Source organism: Tauraco erythrolophus, chromosome 27 (assembly GCF_009769465.1).
Source record: "Tauraco erythrolophus isolate bTauEry1 chromosome 27, bTauEry1.pri, whole genome shotgun sequence".
Classification (NCBI taxonomy): domain Eukaryota; kingdom Metazoa; phylum Chordata; class Aves; order Musophagiformes; family Musophagidae; genus Tauraco; species Tauraco erythrolophus.
In genome coordinates, this window is record NC_141491.1 from 1,272,514 (window position 1) to 1,291,071 (window position 18,558).

Below are 18,558 nucleotides of genomic sequence, written 5' to 3' on the forward strand. Positions count from 1 at the left end.
TCAGTCATCCAGAAGGCCCTTCATGGTCTGTAACTTGCGAGGAAGATGGCTATGGCCATTGCTGTCACTGCCACCAGGAGGGGGATCCAGTGACTGCACCGTCTCTGCACGGAGAAGCGAGTGTTACTGGGAAATCGGTGGGGAGAAGAAACTTCTCGTCTCATCCCTAACAAACATTTACTTTATCTTTCCACACTGCACAAATAAATGGGGGAATTTTTCCCAGACCGATCTGCAGCCCCAGTCCGAAAGCACTGGGAGTCGGGGTGAGGAATGCCTCCCACCTTGGCCTGCTCGCTCTGGAAGCGGTTGAGCTCGTCCCGGCACTGGCGCAGCCTGGTCAGGCAGGAGCGGTACTCCTCGCTCAGGGCCTCCAGCTCCGAGCGCAGCTCCGTGCACTGCAAGCAGAGCAAGGGGCTGTTAGCAGCAGGGACCCCCTTGCTTCTGTACCCACCGAGAGGGGCAGGGCTCCCGCAGCGGCTGCAGCGCTTCACCCGTGCACGGGCACTGCAGGGACGGGGGATTTTCACTTCTGCTACCTGTGTGTCCATATGTACCTACAGGGGACAGAGCAGATCTCAGTGTTACTGGGAATGTGGTGACAGAGGCAATGCCCAGTCTGGTGCCATCCTGTGACCTGCTTGGCTTTGCTGCCATCTTTCACATCGCACGGGAGAAAGAAGCAATAGTTATTTTTATGCCCAAAGAAGTGTGCAGGTCAGGAAGAAGACACGGAGTGCAAACTCGTGGCAGGTTTTTATGACATGGGACAGGTGGGACAGGTGCCTTGGTTGTGCTGCACAACCCCAAAACCCAGGGAGCAACCTTTTTCCTGATCAGCCACTCGCCGTGAGACCCGCCTGCCTTCCCAGGGAGCGATGCATTAGCAGCAGCTGTGCCAAGAGGCTGCAAGAGCCGCCACGGTGGGGGCATCAGGGTCCTCCCAGCTGTTCCTTTTTGCTGTGATTGTGCTTTACAAAACCCCTCCCCAGGTGATGCTGGGTGATGCCTGATGGTGGTGGTGCACTTGGCAGCACGAGTTAGTAGGACAAGATCTTCTCCTGTGTGACTCTAAGCTCTGCTACAGTAAGTTATAAAACCTTTTTTTATAAATCTTTGCTATCCGAGCAAGAACTGTGGGACTGTGGTTGGCAGAGAGCGCGTTTTGATGGGAAAGAGGGTGTGAAAGGCTGGAACGCTTTGAATTTTTTTGCAGTCTGGTTGTAAGGGTGTTGCTGTTGTTAGCAGACCCTTCCTGTTATTTGCAAGCCTTTTCTTTTCCTCCTCTCTTTCCTTTGCACTCAGGTTTTCAGCTCTTAAAGTGAGGCTTTGGCTTTGCTCTGTGGGACCTTGGAGACTGTCCCATTTGTGAGGGCAAGAACGGGTTTGTGTGCAGAGGGCTCTGCTGCTGGTGCCCTGCCCTTGCACACAGGTGCTGCATCAGGGCTTTAGGTGAGGCTGGTATCGGGACAAAAATTCAGCAGTGATAGTCCTTACAGGAGGTATTAAGTTTAGGTTCCTTCCAGGAGCTTTGGTGTGTTGTGGTGCTGCTGGAGCACTTAGACCAGCACGATTCAGTGACTTCCTCACCTCGTTCTCCTTTGCTGTAAGCTGGGATGTCCTTTTCTGTATCTCCTCCTTCAGACTTTCTTCTCCCTCCTCCTCAGGGTGCTCTAACAGAGCGTTTTGTTTTTCCTTGGCAGGAGTAAGAGGTGGGGTGAAAACCTGGTCTAGAAAACAGGCTTCTGATGAGAAACAGGTCCAGGCTTTTGGTTTGCTTTAGATCTTGTTTACTCAGCACAGTTTAAAGATAATATTTGCGTGCTAAGCACACAGCGGAGGATGCGGGAGCTGAGCTAGTTATCACAGGCCTGCCTCTGCTGTAGCTGCAAGTTGCTAATCTTTAGAAGAATATTTCTAAGTAGTTGTCAGAAATGGAGGGCAGGGAGAGTTAAAATGCCTTTTATTACTTTTGTTCAAGTACAGCTGTAATTGCAGTTATAAACTGGAATGTATTTTGTTTGGGGAAAAAAAAGGTATAGCCACTGAAGTAGAATTTGCAATGAAACCCATTTATTTTTTTTAAAGTGTTTGCCATCATAAATACACTTGGATTTAATGTTACCTAGCAAAATAGAATAGCTCACTTCATGCAGCTTTAAAATAATCCTTTATTCTAACCCAATGTAGACTTCTCCTAGAGTCAGGTCTAATGTCCCTGTGTCCCGTGAGAGGAGGGCTAGGTGGGAGTTACAAAGTTTGCTGACCTTTCCTTGGCACCATCACCTCCTGGGGCTTCCGTTGGCTGCTCTGGTTCTCCATCAACTCTGCAAATGTAAAAAGCTGCTGTTACCGTCCACGGCGCTAACGCGGCTCTGGTACTTGGTGTGTCTTTGTGTTACTCACTGTGCAAATGGCTGATCGTGGCCTCCAGCGTTACCTTCTGATCTTGTTCTTTTTGCAATTTATCTGAAATAACGATGGAAGAAAATCAAGGTCGATGTAAATCTCTGTGCAACTTTGTGCAAGGATGGCAACTTTCCCTTTCTCTATGCCTATAAAGTGGAGTGTATGTTGTTGGCTACACTGAACTTTCTTCTCTGAAGGGATGTGATTTTTAGCTGTTAATTGCCCTTTCAGTTTTGGCAGCTTTTTCTAGTGCGCCTTACGTTCTATCAACTCATGGCTTGTTTTAAAACTGTTTGTGTGAGACCTGTTATGAAAATAGAACTGCCACCCGTTTGCTCTTCCTTAATTGTGTTTTAAAATAGCCACGTGAAGCATGTGTGAGTCTTCTTGCCTCTCTCTGAATTGGTACTTTAAGACACTGTCAGTGTGTATTTATACACTGGTTACCACCCACCACCACCACGCAGCACCTCAGACAGTAACGGGTGCTGCCTCGCCACCCCAGCGGGTTTGCATCCCTGCGTTCAACGGGTCTGACGAGGATGCAAAAGTCCTCATCAAACTGAGGGCTCCTCTTTGGATTTTTTTCAGGTCTCTTGTTCCGTTCTTTCTTCTTGAAAAGTCACTTGACTTTCCTAAGTCCTTTAATGGAGTTGGGAATGACTTCAGGAGCCCTTTGGAAAGGGCTCTCTCGGCAAGCTGAGGTGTGCAGCGCGTTCAGAGAGAGGGAGCCTTTTGCGTGTGCCCATACTTGGCTTTAGGGACCAGGTTTTCCTTCTATCCTTCACTCCTTTGAAGGACAGACCCCCCCCTGCCCCAACAATACCTTCCATGGCGCTGATGTGCTCAGCCTTCAGGTCGTTGTCGTCCCGCAGGGCGCTGGCTCGCCGGTGCAGCGCAGCGTGCTCGCCCTGCAGCCTGCGCAGGGCCTGGCGCAGCTGCACGTTCTGCGCCTCCGCTTCCTGCGGGAGAGACGACCCCTGGCATCAGCCCGGCCCTGGCACCGCACCGCGGGCACGCGGCATCGCCGACTTTCCGGTACCAGAAGGCAGCCCCAAGCTGAGGACCAGGTTGCACGTGTGGCCACGTGCTTCATCAAAGGGGCTTTTTTTCTTTATACAGTCGTCTCAGCCTGGGGCATCCCTGCTTGCAAATTGGAAAACACGAGCTCCCATGGATGCTGTTCCTGCGAGGAACCAACGTACCTGCAGTTCGCTTTGCAAAACGTGGAAGTTGTTCTCTAACTCGGTGTGTGCTGTGGTCATCTTGGTCGTTTCAGCTTTGAGCGTGGTGTAGTGCTCTTTCCAGAAGGCAAGGTCCTCTCTCGTCGCTGCCAGGCTTCTCTAGGGAAGAGAACAAGGACCCAGGGGTGGGCTGGGACCCACGGACCACTGGGGCTGTGCCAGGCTGCCCTGAGTAACATCCATGGGCACTGGCATCACCTGGGCTGTGTGTGGGGCTGGGGCAGCCCCACTGTCTCCTGCACCAGGCTTACAACAACCTGCGTGGGGCTGATGCCATCTGATGGGCAGAGTTTGCTGTGGAACCCAAGTTCCTGTGCTGCTGGTGGGATTTTAGTGTTTGAGATAAGATTGACTTGTTTTTTCTGAAAATACCAGTTATCCTGTGGGTCAAACAAATTGCTGCATCCTGGGGAAAGTCTGTTTTTCATATAAAAGAGCAACTCCAAAAAAAGCATCTCTGGAGAGCTCATGCCTGGAATGTCTGTGTGTGTGGCTTGGTGCTCCCTGTGTGTGTGCAGAGCAGGGAATGGGATGAAGGGGTGATGGAGGAGGGATTACACCAAGAAGTGCCAGACAACAGTACATTTCCAGCTGTGTGATGGTTTTAATAACCTGACATGTGGCTCACAAAGTGAGCCCAGGTTGCCCAGTTGCTTTGGACTTTGTTCAGTAGCTAAAAAATGGTATTTTCGCCTCTTTGTTGCTCATGGTAAGCAAGTCATCACCTCTCCCTGAAACGGAGGAGCTCTTTGTCTGAGTTGGACGAGGTCAAAGCAAAGCCAGGTGTAAAACATGTTGCTTACCTGAGAGTTTTGCAGCTGCTGCTCTGTTTGGAGTTTGTCCTCCAGCATCTTCTGAAGAGACTCTTTTGCCTTCTGCTCGTAGGTCTGCTTCTGGTCCTCCATCTCTATCAGGATCTTCTTCACGCACTCCTTTGAGTAACTCTTTAAAGGAAGAATTAAAGTGCTTGAAGGGTTTATCTGCCATACTCCTCATCTTGCTAAGCCTGAATATTAGCAAATATAGTGTGTAAATCCTACTGCTAATTTGCTGTGAAGCAAAGAGGAAAAATCGTTTTCAGATCTGTATCTGATCAGATTGCTCCAGAAACTGATACCCACCCTAATTACATGGTTCAGTATTTTGTTTTCATGCCTTTCTTCACTGATATTTGTTTCTCAGTGACTCGGACATTACCTGGGTGCAAGCCTGCAGCTGATTTTCAAGCGCCCTTAGTTTACACTTCAGTTTATCTTCGTTCAGCTGACCCTGGGGGGAAAAAAATTCAAACTGATGTGTGGAATCATGAACTATACAATATGCCCCCAATGTTTTGTCAGCTTGCGTTTGATTCGCTTTCTCCCTTCATCTGTAATCCTGCGGCTAAATTTGGTCAAAGTCTCTTCAGTGCTTAGAGTTCAACTAAGCCTTCACGATCGCAGGATAAATGGGATATGGGGGAAATTAAACTTTTATGCACTGAAAAACTCTCCTGAGGCAGTTCCACTGGTTACTGAGTGCAGGTACTTGCAGCGAGATGAGAAGTTAGGGATTTCAGGTTAGTCTGGATGGGTCTGGCAGAAGCATCACTGCTGCCCGTCCCCACGTGCAGCCCTGGTCCCTGGCTGGTGGTTCCTCCCTGCAACACTCCTTCCCTAAAGCTCTGGCTGGTGCTGAGGTCTTGTCTTGCTGGTTCCTTTAGGAGGTAGGTTGGGTCTGTGTTGCAACATCTAGCAGGATGGAGGGCAGCAGTGATGATTCATTTTCCTTGTTACAATCTTCTCTATGTTAGTCAGGCTGCTTAGGTTTTGTGAAACCAGACTGCACACGCATTCAGATGAAATTTCTAGCAAAGAGTTCACGTAGGCTATTTTTCCACCACCGATACCGAGAACGCCGGTATCCTCTCTGCTTACTGCTGTTTGAAGTCAAGCCTCTGAAAAGCAACTCCTTGATGTTACAGGAATAGCTGTTAGACCCAAGCAAAACCAGATTCTCTGGTGTCTTAGCACTGTTTAAATTTGCACAGAAGTAAGTTTACAGTCCCAAAGACAAAATCTTTGCAGTTCAGTTATCGGTACAAAGAACTAAAGGCTCTACCCTCTTAGGAAGCAGGTGGAATTTTGAAAAGCATTTTCTATGTGAAATATTATGCCTAGTTTCCTCGGAAGTTTATTTTATTCTGCTGTCTGCGAAGGTTCATGTTGGAGGGTGGTGGTGTTATGGCTGTTGTGCACAGATGTAAATGACTGTGCAAAGCGCCAGGCAACAGAGCACCGGGTCCTTCCCACGCTTGAGAGCAGAAATGTGCTGGCAAACTCCTTTTGATGGAGATGCAGCTTGTAAATTGGGAAAAACCATAAAAGATTTCCCTAAATGGAGTAAGCTGTTACCAGAAGAGCACGGCAGTGAGGGATGAGTATGTGCACATACGTGGGAGGGCATAAGAATTATGCTTCTGACCAGAAAAGTCAGTGAGCAAATCTTGATCGAGCCCTTGTGTTGAGGATTATCTACATGAAAGGGGTTGCTTTAAAAAACCAAAACCAACCAAGCAAAACCTTCACCCACAACTTCACAAAACAACAGCAAAAAGCCACTGTAGCCACCACCGTCGCAGGGGGGTGGTTTTTCCTCTCCTCTGCAGCATCTCCAGCGACGCTTTGAACATCACCGGGGGGTCCTTGTGCTGTGCCTCGCTAGAGAGCCCAGGGACACCTACTGCAAGCCAGGCAGGGGTCAGGATTTGGGCTAACACGTTCAAAATACTCTTGCAAGTAGTGGGTTTGAATCTCTGTAGCCCTCTTCTTTGGAGATTCGAGGTTACCTGAACGAGCAGCTCCAAAACCTTTCTCAAACTCTTCTGTGTTTCTTTACTGCTGTCGCTTGAGTGGGCATATAAGTGTCTTAAACTGGCTAAACTGACAGCTGTAGTGTCGTGGTTGTCCTGTGATCAGTGAATTCTCTGATACTCCTTCCCTTAGCTGTTTTAAATAGCTGGTTTAAAGCAATAATAGAAAATGCTGTTTCTGGAAGGCTTCCAGTTTGCCCAATCGTGATGCTCGTGCTAGAAAAATAAGTCCATCTAATAGCAGTAATGCACTGGAAATGACAAAGAGTTTAAAGTCTTAAGAGCTGCAAGGTACTTCCAAAAGTCAGGCTCGACTTCAGAGGTCGGGAAGGCCAGAAAATGCATTAAAGTAGCAGTTTTTCTCTTTAAGAAGAGAACAGCTTAAACCTTATTTCTCTTAATAATCGTAACTGCGACTGACTTGGCTTCCTTCATCTGGCAGCATTTTAGAATCAACTCAAAGTTGTACAACAGATGGGGATTTAAGGTACTGACCTGTGGTAGGAAGGTCTCTTTAACCTAGAAGTAAAATCGTGGGAGGGAGGGCGAAGGAACCAAAAGTTTTATCCCATTGATTTAACCACATCCCACCCTCCTCCAGAGTATTTGCTTGCCCCATCAAACCAGAAGCACCATGAACATGAGCAGCATCTCAAAAATGGCTCTGTGGCCATTTCAAGAGTCACTGCCAGATCATTCAAATGTATGCAACCATCATTTCTTTGGAACCCAAAACATTGGAAAGGATTAGAAAGTCTTTGCAACAAGCATTTAGCACCTCACCTGGGCCTGTCTGTAAGTCCCTTTGCCAGCACCTGCTAGAGAAGCCCCTTTCCCCCAGCCTGCCACCTTCCTGCTGTGTTTGCCCCAATTGCTCCAGTGCCAGCAGCGAGTTAATTTTAAGTCCTATGAAAGGCTGAATGCAAGAGGCAGCAGCAAAGTCTCTCTTCTGCAGCAGAGAGAGCGAGAAGCAAAGTGCACCCACCTGGTTCTCAGCTGAGGTTTCATGGCTACTCACTGCAGAGCGTGTCAGGGTGTTTTTTCCTGCCCATGTTATATTTGAAGCAGCAAGGGAAGGCGGAAGTTTCTAACCACAGAACATCTAACGCAAGTTTTTGATGCCATCTCACCCAATCGCGCTCTTTTCTGCCCAACAGAACTTTCAAACCACTTTTTTTAATGGCACAAAGAGCTGTAAATTAGTATTTGATTTAATAATCCTATATAAAACACTTCATATGTTACATAAAATGCATCACCTTAATTTTACCTCCTGAAAGCAAAAAAAAAAAGGGTCCCTGGTTTTTCAGTGCTACCCAAAGGATTTTGTTTGAGCTGTGGGGCAATAGCTCGATGCGGGGCCATGGTTCTGCAGAGCATGGGAGGCGAAGCAGGAGTGCCAGAGAATCGTGGTGCGGGACCCCTGCCCTGCGTTTGGGGTCCAGAGTACACCCCTGGGAGGGGATGTCCCCGCGAGGAGCGGGCTGGGTGCCCGGGTGCGTGGCAGGAAGGCTGCCGGCGCTGGGTGTGGGTTTTTAGCCATCGTGTTTTCAGAATACAAAATTGTCTTTCTCCCCATCGAACATGATGTTTGCCAGCACTAGGATCACCAGTTTGGCGCATCTAAAATTTTAATTTGGCCAAAAAAACCCCCAGAAATTGGTTCAGAATGTTTGAAACTTGTTTTGACTGGGAAAGAAAATTTGGTGGAAGGTGATTGTTTGCCTTCATTCCAATTTTTTCCCCACTTACACAGTTCTGTTTGCTTTTTCTTTAAGAAAAAGCGGGGAAAGGCAAGTATAAAAAAAACCCAACACCTTACAGAAGAAAGGAGTTTTATGCTATCTGTTGATCTGAAAGCAAAGTGTGTTCTTTAACAATCTTTTAGGGGCAAAAGAGTAAAACTTCAAGCAAAGTAGCCTCCTGATTTCTGAGTTTGTGTTCAAGCCTCCCTAAAATGAAAGGTGACAGCGAGGCAAGAGGCAGGGCAAGCAGCTACTTGCAGCTGAACCATTCTGCACCATGTCTTGTCTGCTCGGCGACACGTTTTAAACCTGTAACACCTCCAAGGCTGTAAAGCACCGAAACTGGGCAGAGCTAGAGCTTAGCTCCCAGGAAGGAAGGGAGACCCGTGGGGCAGAACCTCCTCCAGCCCCAGCAGGCATCGCCTTGTGCAGCTCTGGTACCTGCCAGGATTTTTCCGACGCTTGCAGCAGCGTGGAGAAAAGCTCCTGCAGAATCACCATCTTCTGCTTGAGCAGCAGCTCGCGGTGCAGGGCCTCCTGTGGGGAAGGGGAGAGCGGGTCAGCGGGGTCCCTGTGCTGATGGGGACCCCCTGTGCCAGCGGGGACAGCCCAGCTGCCCCCTCCAGCTCGGGGCTTCCTCTGCTTGGGGGGTTTCGGACGGGTCTCTGGGTTCAGTGGCCTGTCTGTGGGCTTTCCTGGCCACGTTAGCATGGGGTGTGTAACACCTCTTTATTTAACAATAATTGCAATTCTACAAGCAGTGGTGTGCTCACTGCAGACCGGCTTCCCAGGTGGGTACGTGCAATATTCCGTACCTACCTTGAGGTAGTTGGACAGCTGCACCATTTCCTGAAAGGGAAAGGGCAAATGTTTACAAACGATAGGATTGTTCCAGTTTATAAACGTTCTGTGAACTGGCTACAAACCCCAAATATTTTGCAAGAAAACTGCAGTTAAGGGCTGAGGCTGGGTGGAGGAGGGGAGCCCACGGGGCTGCTTTTGCTGGGGTTTTCCAGGGAAGTGCAAATGTTTTCTGCAGCAACTTGCAGCGTTGGAGTCAGGGCATCTTTGCCATGTGGTGTAGCACATCAGGGCAGGCACTGGGTGAGAGCAGTAGGTGTCTGGGGGGCAGACGTGCCTTTCTCTCCTATAGCAACAGTGTCATCATTTTTGAAAATTTAGAAATTTATCGCCAGTGTGTGTCCCGGTCAGAAGCTTTAGGAACTGATTTCACTTGCAGGAGTTGAAGGCGAGTTATTACCTGTGTTTTGCTTACCTTATTTAAAACTGCTATTCCACAACTGGAATAGAAAAGAAAGTGTGTTACTGGGGTGAGTGGGATGCAGGGTCCGCAGCAGCCCACGGCTCTGGTCGCCGGCCGCCCCCCCGGCAGAACGCGGGTGTTGGTGCAGCCAAAGCTCGTGCCACATTGGGGGCTGCTGCCCCACGGGTGTCTGGGGAGGGAGGGGAGGACAGGACCCACTTACTCTGTCTGCTGGCTCGAGTCTTTCACTCCTGCCCGTGGGTTTGTGAGGGTTTGGGTTCCTGTGAAAGCAAAGCAAAAGGATGTGGATGATCCCCCCCATCCCAGGTGCCGTGAAGTTCCTCTATGAGCGTCCGTCTCAGGGATGGTGTCGCTTCTGGGCTGGAGAGCGGCTGCTTAAACAGCATCCAGTAACAACTTGATAGGGACAAAAGGTGCTCGGATGGACGGAGAGGTGGAAATAAAATAATGCTGTGGATGGAGTCAGCCCCCAGGATAATCCGGGGCACGTACGGGGAAGCCGTAGGGCAGAGCATCTGCGCAGCAGCCCTGGTGGTTAAGCCGTGGGCTGGTTTATTGCTCTGCAGGAAAAAAACGTTCTCAAGACCAGCATTCTGCAGGGAAAACTCCGACTGGGATGGCAAAACTTAATTGCAGTTGTGGGGCTGCTGCGAAGGGAGCTTGGGCTGGAGGGGGGCTACCAGCTCAGACCCCAAACTGCCCGATGGAGACATGGAAGTGGGAGGGAAATGCTGTGGAGCTCGAGCATCCCTCACCTACCTTGGGTGTTCACGGGGGCACCTCGCCTGGGGATGGGTCCTGCCGACGTGCCGAGGGGGACACTGAGGCTGAACAGGGAGTGTGCAGGGGGGACCGTGGGGCAGCTCCGTGGGTGCTGGAATGAGAGGGCAGCTCGAGTCAGCGTCCTTCTGAGATGGAGGGGAAGGGGCTGCGGCTGGGTCAGGCTTTGTACCCACAGTGACTGGGTGAAGAGCATCAAGGAGATGCTAAGCAGCCATGGCAAATCCACAAGGATCTGCTGCTTTGGCTGCTTCTGTGGGGAAGTGAGGGAAAACCTGCTGGGTTCTGGGAAGGACACACCAGGACACGACGAAGAACCCCAAAGCCTCTTGAGATCTTTTTGTAAAAGATAAGGACTTTTGGTGGCAGGTACCTGGGTCCTGGCTTGGGTCTCTGCTACCGTTTGGCTTTCTTGGAGCAGAGGTACCTGTTCTGCCCTGGCTTCCCCCCGGGGCTGGGGGAGTGGGGTGCTCACCCCTCTGCCCCCCCCAGACTCCCGCCCCTTGTCACCTCTACAAAAGCAAACGGGGGAAGGCACCGGGCATGGGCCATGTGCATGTAAACGCTTGTTCCAGATTCCTGCTGTGCAGGGGGGGGATTAAAGCCAGCGAACCCCCTGGCAGTGGGAGGTTGGTTGGTTGGTGCTCTGCACCATCTCCTGCTCCCTGTGCCAGTGTGGGGCCTCTTGGTTCGACTGTCTCTGCTCGTGTCGGTTTGTGAAGCCCTTGGGGTGAACTCGCAGTGAACCAGGGAATTGCTCCTTTTGCATGGGGTAGAAATTTAGAAGGAAATGTGTTTGGCTCTCAGATTGGGATGTTTTGCATTGCATCTTTCCGTCGTGTCACTGGAGGCAGCGAGCCCTCTGGGTTGCTGTTGGCTGCATGGCACAGGGCAGGGGAGCAGTGCCAGGGAGTCTCCTGATTCCTGCACCCTTCCTGCTGATAGCGAAGGTGATGGGGGGAAAACAGGTGTTTGGAGCTCAGTTTTCAAGGGTAAAAATAATTTGCCTAAGTGCAAAACTGCAGTCTGGCAGGTAGGATGTAGAGTTGTACTGGGAGGAATGGTGGAAAATCTCCGTCTGGTTCAGGGTTTGGAAACGGGAGCGGAGCACACCAGGAGGGAGGGAAGCAGCGGTGTTTCCCTGTGCCCGGCTCTGCCATTCGTAAGGAGATGCACTTTCTTGTTGGTGCATTCTCACTTCTGGCTGTACTTTGGTTGGGATCCCGATGCTGTTGTGACCGGTGGACAGGCTGGGGATGCTTTGGTGGGTGTTAGCTGGAGCAGGCAGAGCCTTGAGCCGTTCCGGGGGCTGGTGTTACCTGGAGCAGGACGGGTGGTCCTGGATCCACCTGCGAGGATGGGTCCGGGGCGACGCGTGCTTCGGGCTCCTGTCCTGGCAGTGTCCTTCCCCCATCACCAGCCAGGTTCCTCCTCCTCAGGAACTCCCTGTGCCGGGGGCTCTGCGGCGGCAGCTCCGCTGCCCTCCCGCGCTGGCGGCAGGTCGTCACGTTGCTTCTCCGCCGCAGGTTCTCCCGCGCCTCGTGCCGCCGCTCGCACTTCTCCTCGTAGCTCTCGCTGGCACGTCTGTGCCACGGCCGTGCCTGCCCGGGCCGGCCCGTCATGTTGGGCACAGGGAGGCTGGTCCGGCAGCGCCCCGACTGCGCCGAGCTCTCTGTCCTGGTGGAACCAAGGGAAAAAGCAGGATCTGAGTGAATATGAGTTATTTCTAAGATTAAATGGATGTGAGGTATTGGATACTGATTGTGGAGTCCTCATGCAAAGGGTTCGAGCGGTGTTCCTGGAGAAAAAGCTGCTTTCTCTTTCCTCCTGGCTGCTCCTTCCCTGCCTGGCTCTGGCTCGGATGCTGTGGAACACTTTGCCCTTTACCTGCCCACCTCCCTGTGTCCTCCCACAGCTTTCCCGGCTGCAGCCTGGGGTCCGTGTGCTGCCAAGCTGCAACTCAGTTCCTTCATTGCAAATACAAGTGTAGTGACTGATTGTTACAATTTGGGATTAATTAATTGTTAAGCTGTGGTACCAGTTTGCTTCTGGCATGAATTCTGCCCTCACCTCTGTTTGGGGTTTTTTGGCCCAAACGAGGCATGGCCGGAGGAGGAGCTGCTCTGTCTCGGCACCGTCGCGCTGTTGACGTGCACACGCAGGATGTAGATGTGAAACCTCCTCCCTCCTGCTGAGTTCTCTGCACAGTCACAAGCCAGCAGCACGTTGTATTTTACTGGACTTTGGTCATGTCGAGTGTATTTGAGCAGTAACTACCCACAACTGATCCTCTTCCTCCCCTTGAGCAAAAGCTCCGTCCCTCTCTCCTGTCCCCTCGCCCCACCGGCAGTGAAGGGGCTCATCATCCCCGTGCGCATCCTGCGGATGATGCTCGGAGGGTGCCTGGCCTGGGGGGCTCAGCCTGGGAGCTGCTGTGGCTGTGTCTGGTGTGGGGCTCTTCTCATGTTTAGTAAATCATGTTAATGTAGGAAGGACGGAGAAAAAAATGAATTTCAGTCTCTGAAAATTCAGGTTAAATGTTCTGCAGTGTCAAACACAACCACTGAAACTTCATTGGTCTTGTTCTGTCTCAAGCAATTAGGAAGTTGTTGAGTTCTAATGGAAAAAAAAAAAAATGGGAGCAAGTAAACCCCGTTTACATATGGAATACTTCCATGCGTTTTAGTCTGCATTAAAATCTGCTCCATACTTCTTTTTGTTGTCCTTGTGCTAGCTGTGTGTGCTCAGAGCTCGTTACTGGTGCCACCTCGTCGCTGTAGGGGCTTGCTTTGGGAGGAGAGTGGCACTTTTGGGGCCATCAGCTCTTGCTCTGGGCAGGGAAGGTGCCCGCAAAGCCACAACCAGGACACTGCTCCCTGCGCCGAGCCCGCATGGGACGTGGGCTTCGAGACCCCTGAAGTACGGCCCTTGCTTTGGTGATTTTATTAATTTGCGTTTTCTTTTTTTTTTTTAATAGCTTCTGAAGCATCTCTGATTTTAGCTTAAATTTACTGAAGGATTCCAACAGTATTTCCCTATTTGGGTGTTTCTTATTGTGAAACACCTTCCGCTGGAGGAGTCAGGGGGTATAAAAGGCTGAGCAGGTTACTCCCGTGCAGCTTTCACATCCATCCCATAACAATCCCACTGTGCACACCGGAGGCCTTTCCTCTTGGTGCACACACGCTTTCCGTGGCCCAGCAGGCAAGGTCTGGCCAACAGCTTCACTTGGGGAAATGCAAGCTGGGTGCCCAGCAGCACCCTGCAGCATGCTTCCCTGAAGCTGGGTACGAACTCCATAGCTTGGGCCGAAGTGTGTATCTACAGCCAAACTGCTCCGAACTCTTCGGGAGACTGCGAAAGCATTTTTTGACTAACTTTTCTTAATTTTGGAAATGGCCTGATTGCATGTTCAATCCGGAGCTCGGATGTCCTGCTTGGTCCCCACTCATCCAGCACTTCCCATCAGGAATAGCTCAGCCCCTCACCCGCCTGCGCTGCCTCTGGGCTGCCCACCCTGTGCATCCCAGGGGCAGCTGCTGTGATAGCCTCGGATAACCGAAAACGCGCCCTAAAACGAGGTGAAGCTTGAAGGAATACACAGCCCATCACTCACCCCGAGCTGAGCGAACTGTTCAGGCCTTCTTGACAAGCTAAAACTCTATTTCCTCCTTGTTACCCCGAATTACCCTCTCTAATTAGCAAACGTGTCCTTTATCTTTGCTTTCCAAGCTGTTACACTTTTCGCTTCAAGGGAAACCAGGAAAAAGAAAAAAAAAAAAAAATAGTGCTGCTTGTTGGTTCATGTTGCAGCCTCCTGGTGTGAACCGTGTAGGCTAAAAGCGGGGTGAAAAAAGAGGAAAAAAGGTGCACGCTGCTGCCTTCAGCGCGGCAGCCTCCGCTCCCCTCCATCCCTCGCCAGCCCCGGCGCTGCCGGCACTTACCTGGCCCGAGGGTCCCGTCCTACCCCTCGACCGCCGCGGAGCAGCGGGGGGTTATCGAGGGCGAACGTGCTCCAACTGCCATCTTTGTGCCAACCGCCTCCTTTTGCTGCTCTCACCCTTTTTCTCGCTCGGTAAAACAGGAAACGTTGCGGCCGCAGCCGAGCCCCGGTTCCTGTCTCCGCTCGCAGCCCGGCTGCGGGGCGCGGGGGCCCGGCTCGCGGTGGGATTCGGGTTATCTCGGCACCCCAAAGTCTCCAGCTTCTCTCCAAGCAGAGCCAGAGAGTGTTTTTTGGGCCATCTCTGTTTATCAGTCCCTGGCACGCGGAGGTTGAGGGCTGGTTCACGGAGCAGCTCGTGGCACTCGGTGCCGAGTCTCCCCGAGCTGCTTTGGGGCAGAGAAATCCAGACTTAGGGAAGTTCAGTAATGCTATTATTTTAAGGCTTCTTGTAGAAAGGAAAAAAAGTGTGTGTTGGCAGCTGAGGAGAGGTCACCAATGGCAGAAATCCATTAAGGTCTTTAGGGAAGTGAAAGCTGCGTTAACGCAACGGTTTAACCAGGCGGGCACTGGCGAGGGCTCTGTACCAACGCACGTGGACAAGGAGCACAAGGGAAAGCAGAGGGTCTCGTCAAGTAACAAAGGATTTATTTTTACAAAGACCAGCCTAGAAGGGATGTATGACAAAAAAATCCCTGGTTCAAAGGCCCTCTCGTGGCTTCGGGTGCTTTGTGCTGCTTGGCCCAAGTCCTCGATCTGGGCAGCGGCTTGGAGCGCTGCCCACCGTGGTCACACCGCTGCCTGGGGGCTGTTGGTGGGAGGATGGTTTCTGGAGGTTGAGCAGGACGCTGCCAGCAGATCCTGCTGCCAGGGGGTTCTCTGAAGTGTCTCTTGGTCAGAAAAAGCCAGTTGCAAGAGTTTTTTACTAAAAAAGATGTTTTCATGCTGTGTGTTATAGGCTTCTGATGCATCCCGTCTCGGGTTGCCAGGGTGGATCAGCATGGGGCCACCCCGTTGGCATGGCAAAGGGCACCTGAGTAGCCGGATTCACACCCAAATCCCTTGTGCCTGGTCCAAGGTGTCCCGGCGCGCTCACCGCCCCAGGGCCTATGTTCTTCTGATGTTTTCCACCTTAATGCTGCTCCTGATGAGGGAGTCAACGAGGTCAGGGGCTACAGCCTGGAGCAGCAGCAGGCTGCCCATCGCCCGGGGCGGGTAGTACAGGTCCCGCTGGCGCAGCGCCCCACTCTTGATGATCTCCAGCGCACACTCCTCCTTCGGCGCCGGCGTGTCCCGGATGACGTGTGAGACCGCTCGCACGGCGTTCTCTGGAGGGACGGGAGGATGGGGGGGCAGGAGCAGGGTCAGATCGAGGGGCTGCCATGGGCACCACCAGCTCAGTTGGGGTGTCTGTAGCTTCCTCTAACAAACTGACAAACTCTGGGGATCAGACCTACTTAACGAGGCTTAGAATAGTTAAAATAAAGAACAATTCTAGCCACGTCCTTCCTGTTCCTTTCCACCTCTTGAGTGACCATAGGACGGAACCCCCATCTCCCCTGGGTTTACTGCGGGGACAGCAGAGCCAAAGGTCTTGGCCGCACTTTTAAAGAGTTGAGGCCCCTTTCCCACGGTTGCTCCGTGTTGTGGAGGGTCCTGCAGCGGTGGTGGAGCAGTGTGCGGAGCAGCCTGGGGCCAGAGGGTGGGTGATGGGCTCGGCTCTGTCCAGGAACGCCCTGAGTCATGGGGCCCGAGTGATGCTGAGCTTACCTGTGTTGATGTAGCCCAGGAAGCAGAGCGTGATGGAGACGTTGACCTTCTCTATGATGAATTCCTGTCGCAAGGAGCTGAAAAATCCATCTAAGGCGAACTTGGTTGCAGAATAGGGAGCAGCAAACGGAGTGCTCATTTTACCTGGAGGAGAGACACACCGTCAGGGCTCGTGTACCGGGCAGACACCAGGCTGCATGGCTCTCCCTTCCTCCTGCCCTTCGAGTAGCTGCAATATTGTGATTTAGGGTGACGGAGTAAGCTGTCAGGAATGCTTGAGAGAAGCAAACAAATGCAGGAACCTTTAAAATGTAGCGTATGGCATACAGGGACATGAAGCACCTTCGGTTGTGGGTGATGCTGGTCTTGTACTCCTGCATATACACCCATGTATAGCGACTGCGCGTGTAACGCGTGGCCGTGCATGTCAAATAACCTGCAGTGGTGCCCGAGGGACTGCAACGCATGGAGGTGATGAGTGGGTGCAAGGAGACTGGCAGGACAGGGCATAGAACACAAATCCCCCAGAGGACTTGAATTGTGCATCCAGGATATAAATCGCATGCGGATCCGACTCCCAGCGGGGTGGCCCTCTGCCTTATGGTCCTTATTCTGTCTTTCGAAGAGCCGCAGCAGGGATCCCTCGCAGGGAGAGCCTGGCCCCTTGCGTGCTCACCTGCCAGGGATGAAACGACAACGATGCTGCCCTCGCTCTCCTTCAGCATGGGCAGGGCAAGCACGGTCATTGCCACGTAGCTGAGGAAGTTGGTCTCCATGAGCTTTCGTATGTGCGCGACGTCCCCGTCGAAGTAGTTGTAGTAGGAGGAACCGATGTGATTTAGGATGAGCATATCAAGGCCTCCTGGAAGCAGAGCATGGTTGTTATTAGCAACGGGCATCTCAAAACAGAGCAGCTTCTTGGTGGCTGGGATGGCCCTGAAATGTAGGGCAGGGTGTGTTGGAGAGTGAGGAAGGGCAGCTGCCCACCACCTACCCCAGGTGTGCTCAGCCTCCTTCACCAGCACCTTGGGGAACGTGGTGTCCTCCATGGAGCCGCTCACGTAGCGGGCGGACGCGGCGCCCAGCTCGAGGCACCGCTCCACGACCTGCAGCGACAGCGAGAGCAGTGTTGGCAATGGACCCCCTCTGTGAACCCCCCCATCCCACAAAGGCTGTTGCTGTCTTGGGGTGGGTGGGAAGCGCGTTTCCCGCTCCTGCTGGAAACCCTCCTCCCTTCATGGGAGGAGATGCATCGCTCAGAGAGATGTTTCTGGCTGCAGAGTCAAACAAAGGCACATCTGAGCCAAGTATTTAGTATTTATAAATAGGGAAAGGATTAGTTAACTTTGATTCTGTTGTGTGTGGGACACGAAAACAGTTTAGACCTTGAGAAAGGGCAAGGGTTGATGAGATCAGGGCTTGGGCAGACTAGTGGTGTCCGTGGTGGTGGAGATGAGAATTCACAGCTGAGGACTGGGCAGAAAGGAATGCCGTGCTGTCAGCATTGAAAATGCAATTTGTTGCAGTGGGGGGTGTGTATTAGAACAGGCTCGTGCTGGGCTGCATCTGTAGGGTATCTGGCATCCCCGCGTGCCCGGGCCAGGGTGAATATCTGCGTTCTGCCTGCCTGCGGGGTTCTGGGTTGCAAATGTGCTTTGCCAGCCCAGCACGCTCCGCTTGCCATTTACTTTCTGCAGCTTGGCCTCCGTCCGTGCCGTGAGCAGTAGGTGGGCCTCCATGCGTGCCAGGTGATATGCCATCTGCTCCCCGATGCCGCTGCTGGCTCCTGTCACGATCACCCGCTTGCCCCGGAGCATCTCTGGGGAGGAGGGCACAGAGTTCAGAGCCAGCGCAGCCCACTCTGTCCCCCTGCAAATGGGTGCCACTGCCCCTCTCTGCACCCTTGTCTCAGGGTGCAGGGAGCTGCAGGAGCCCACTGCAGCGTGCCCGGCTCGAGCAGACCCCGCTGGAGTCTGGTGGTTAAACCCGGTTTGGTGGGGAGCGCGTGCGAGGCTTGAGTTTTCCATCCAGCCTGGTTTGGGAGCAGCTTTTGGAAAGGGCAAGAGCTGACTAATGAAAGGATTAAAAATTTAAAGTGGAAAACTGCATGTTTCCTAAAAAAATAATTTACTGAGGTCAGACACTTACCGTACGTCCCAGCAGACCCCGTGTCATCCCGTGAGCTTTCCTGTGCGGTGCAGGGTGCTCTGACCCCTGCACCATGGGCTGCCCTCAGCCCTCCCGTGCTTTGACTCCTCCAGCTGTGCTTGGAAAGGCCCTTCCAACAGCCCGTGCTCTTCTGCGTGGGCACACGCTGCCGCGCTGGCAGCAGCCTCCCTGACTGTGGTTTTAAAGCATGTTTTTTCCAATGACTTACCTTCGCTGAAATTCTCAGGGGCTGAATAAAAATAAAAGGCCAGCGCCAGTCCCAGCAAGGGGATGAAAATCTTCAGGAGCAGACCCATGCCTCTGCAAAAGTACAGGCAGGAGCAAGACAACCTTGGTGGACGTGTCAGTAGGTTGCCAACGGGGCA

The 18,558-nt window shown here is 52.2% G+C and overlaps 2 protein-coding genes across 3 annotated transcripts; both read right to left on the bottom strand.

The window, feature by feature from the left end:
• Positions 1-11,936, bottom strand: TRAF3IP3 (TRAF3 interacting protein 3). Of its 2 annotated transcripts, none has more exons than XM_086627311.1 (15): positions 11,634-11,936; positions 10,294-10,408; positions 9,737-9,794; positions 9,526-9,550; positions 9,069-9,098; positions 8,691-8,786; positions 4,851-4,922; positions 4,457-4,597; positions 3,615-3,752; positions 3,236-3,371; positions 2,407-2,469; positions 2,268-2,327; positions 1,591-1,730; positions 285-398; positions 1-104 (listed from the first exon to the last, which is right to left on the bottom strand). In XM_086627311.1, the coding sequence occupies exons 1-15, from the start codon at positions 11,934-11,936 to the stop codon at positions 21-23; spliced, it is 1,575 nt and encodes a 524-aa protein (XP_086483437.1). In that variant the 3' UTR covers positions 1-20. The 2 variants fall into 2 exon arrangements, with proteins under 2 accessions (XP_086483437.1, XP_086483436.1); XM_086627310.1 differs by having other exon boundaries at positions 285-557.
• A 3,425-nt stretch (positions 11,937-15,361) lies between these two features.
• Positions 15,362-18,489, bottom strand: HSD11B1 (hydroxysteroid 11-beta dehydrogenase 1). Its single transcript, XM_009978599.2, has 6 exons — positions 18,402-18,489; positions 17,713-17,843; positions 17,019-17,130; positions 16,701-16,886; positions 16,025-16,168; positions 15,362-15,582 (listed from the first exon to the last, which is right to left on the bottom strand). The coding sequence occupies exons 1-6, from the start codon at positions 18,487-18,489 to the stop codon at positions 15,362-15,364; spliced, it is 882 nt and encodes a 293-aa protein (XP_009976901.2).
• Between the last annotated feature and the right edge of the window lie 69 nt (positions 18,490-18,558).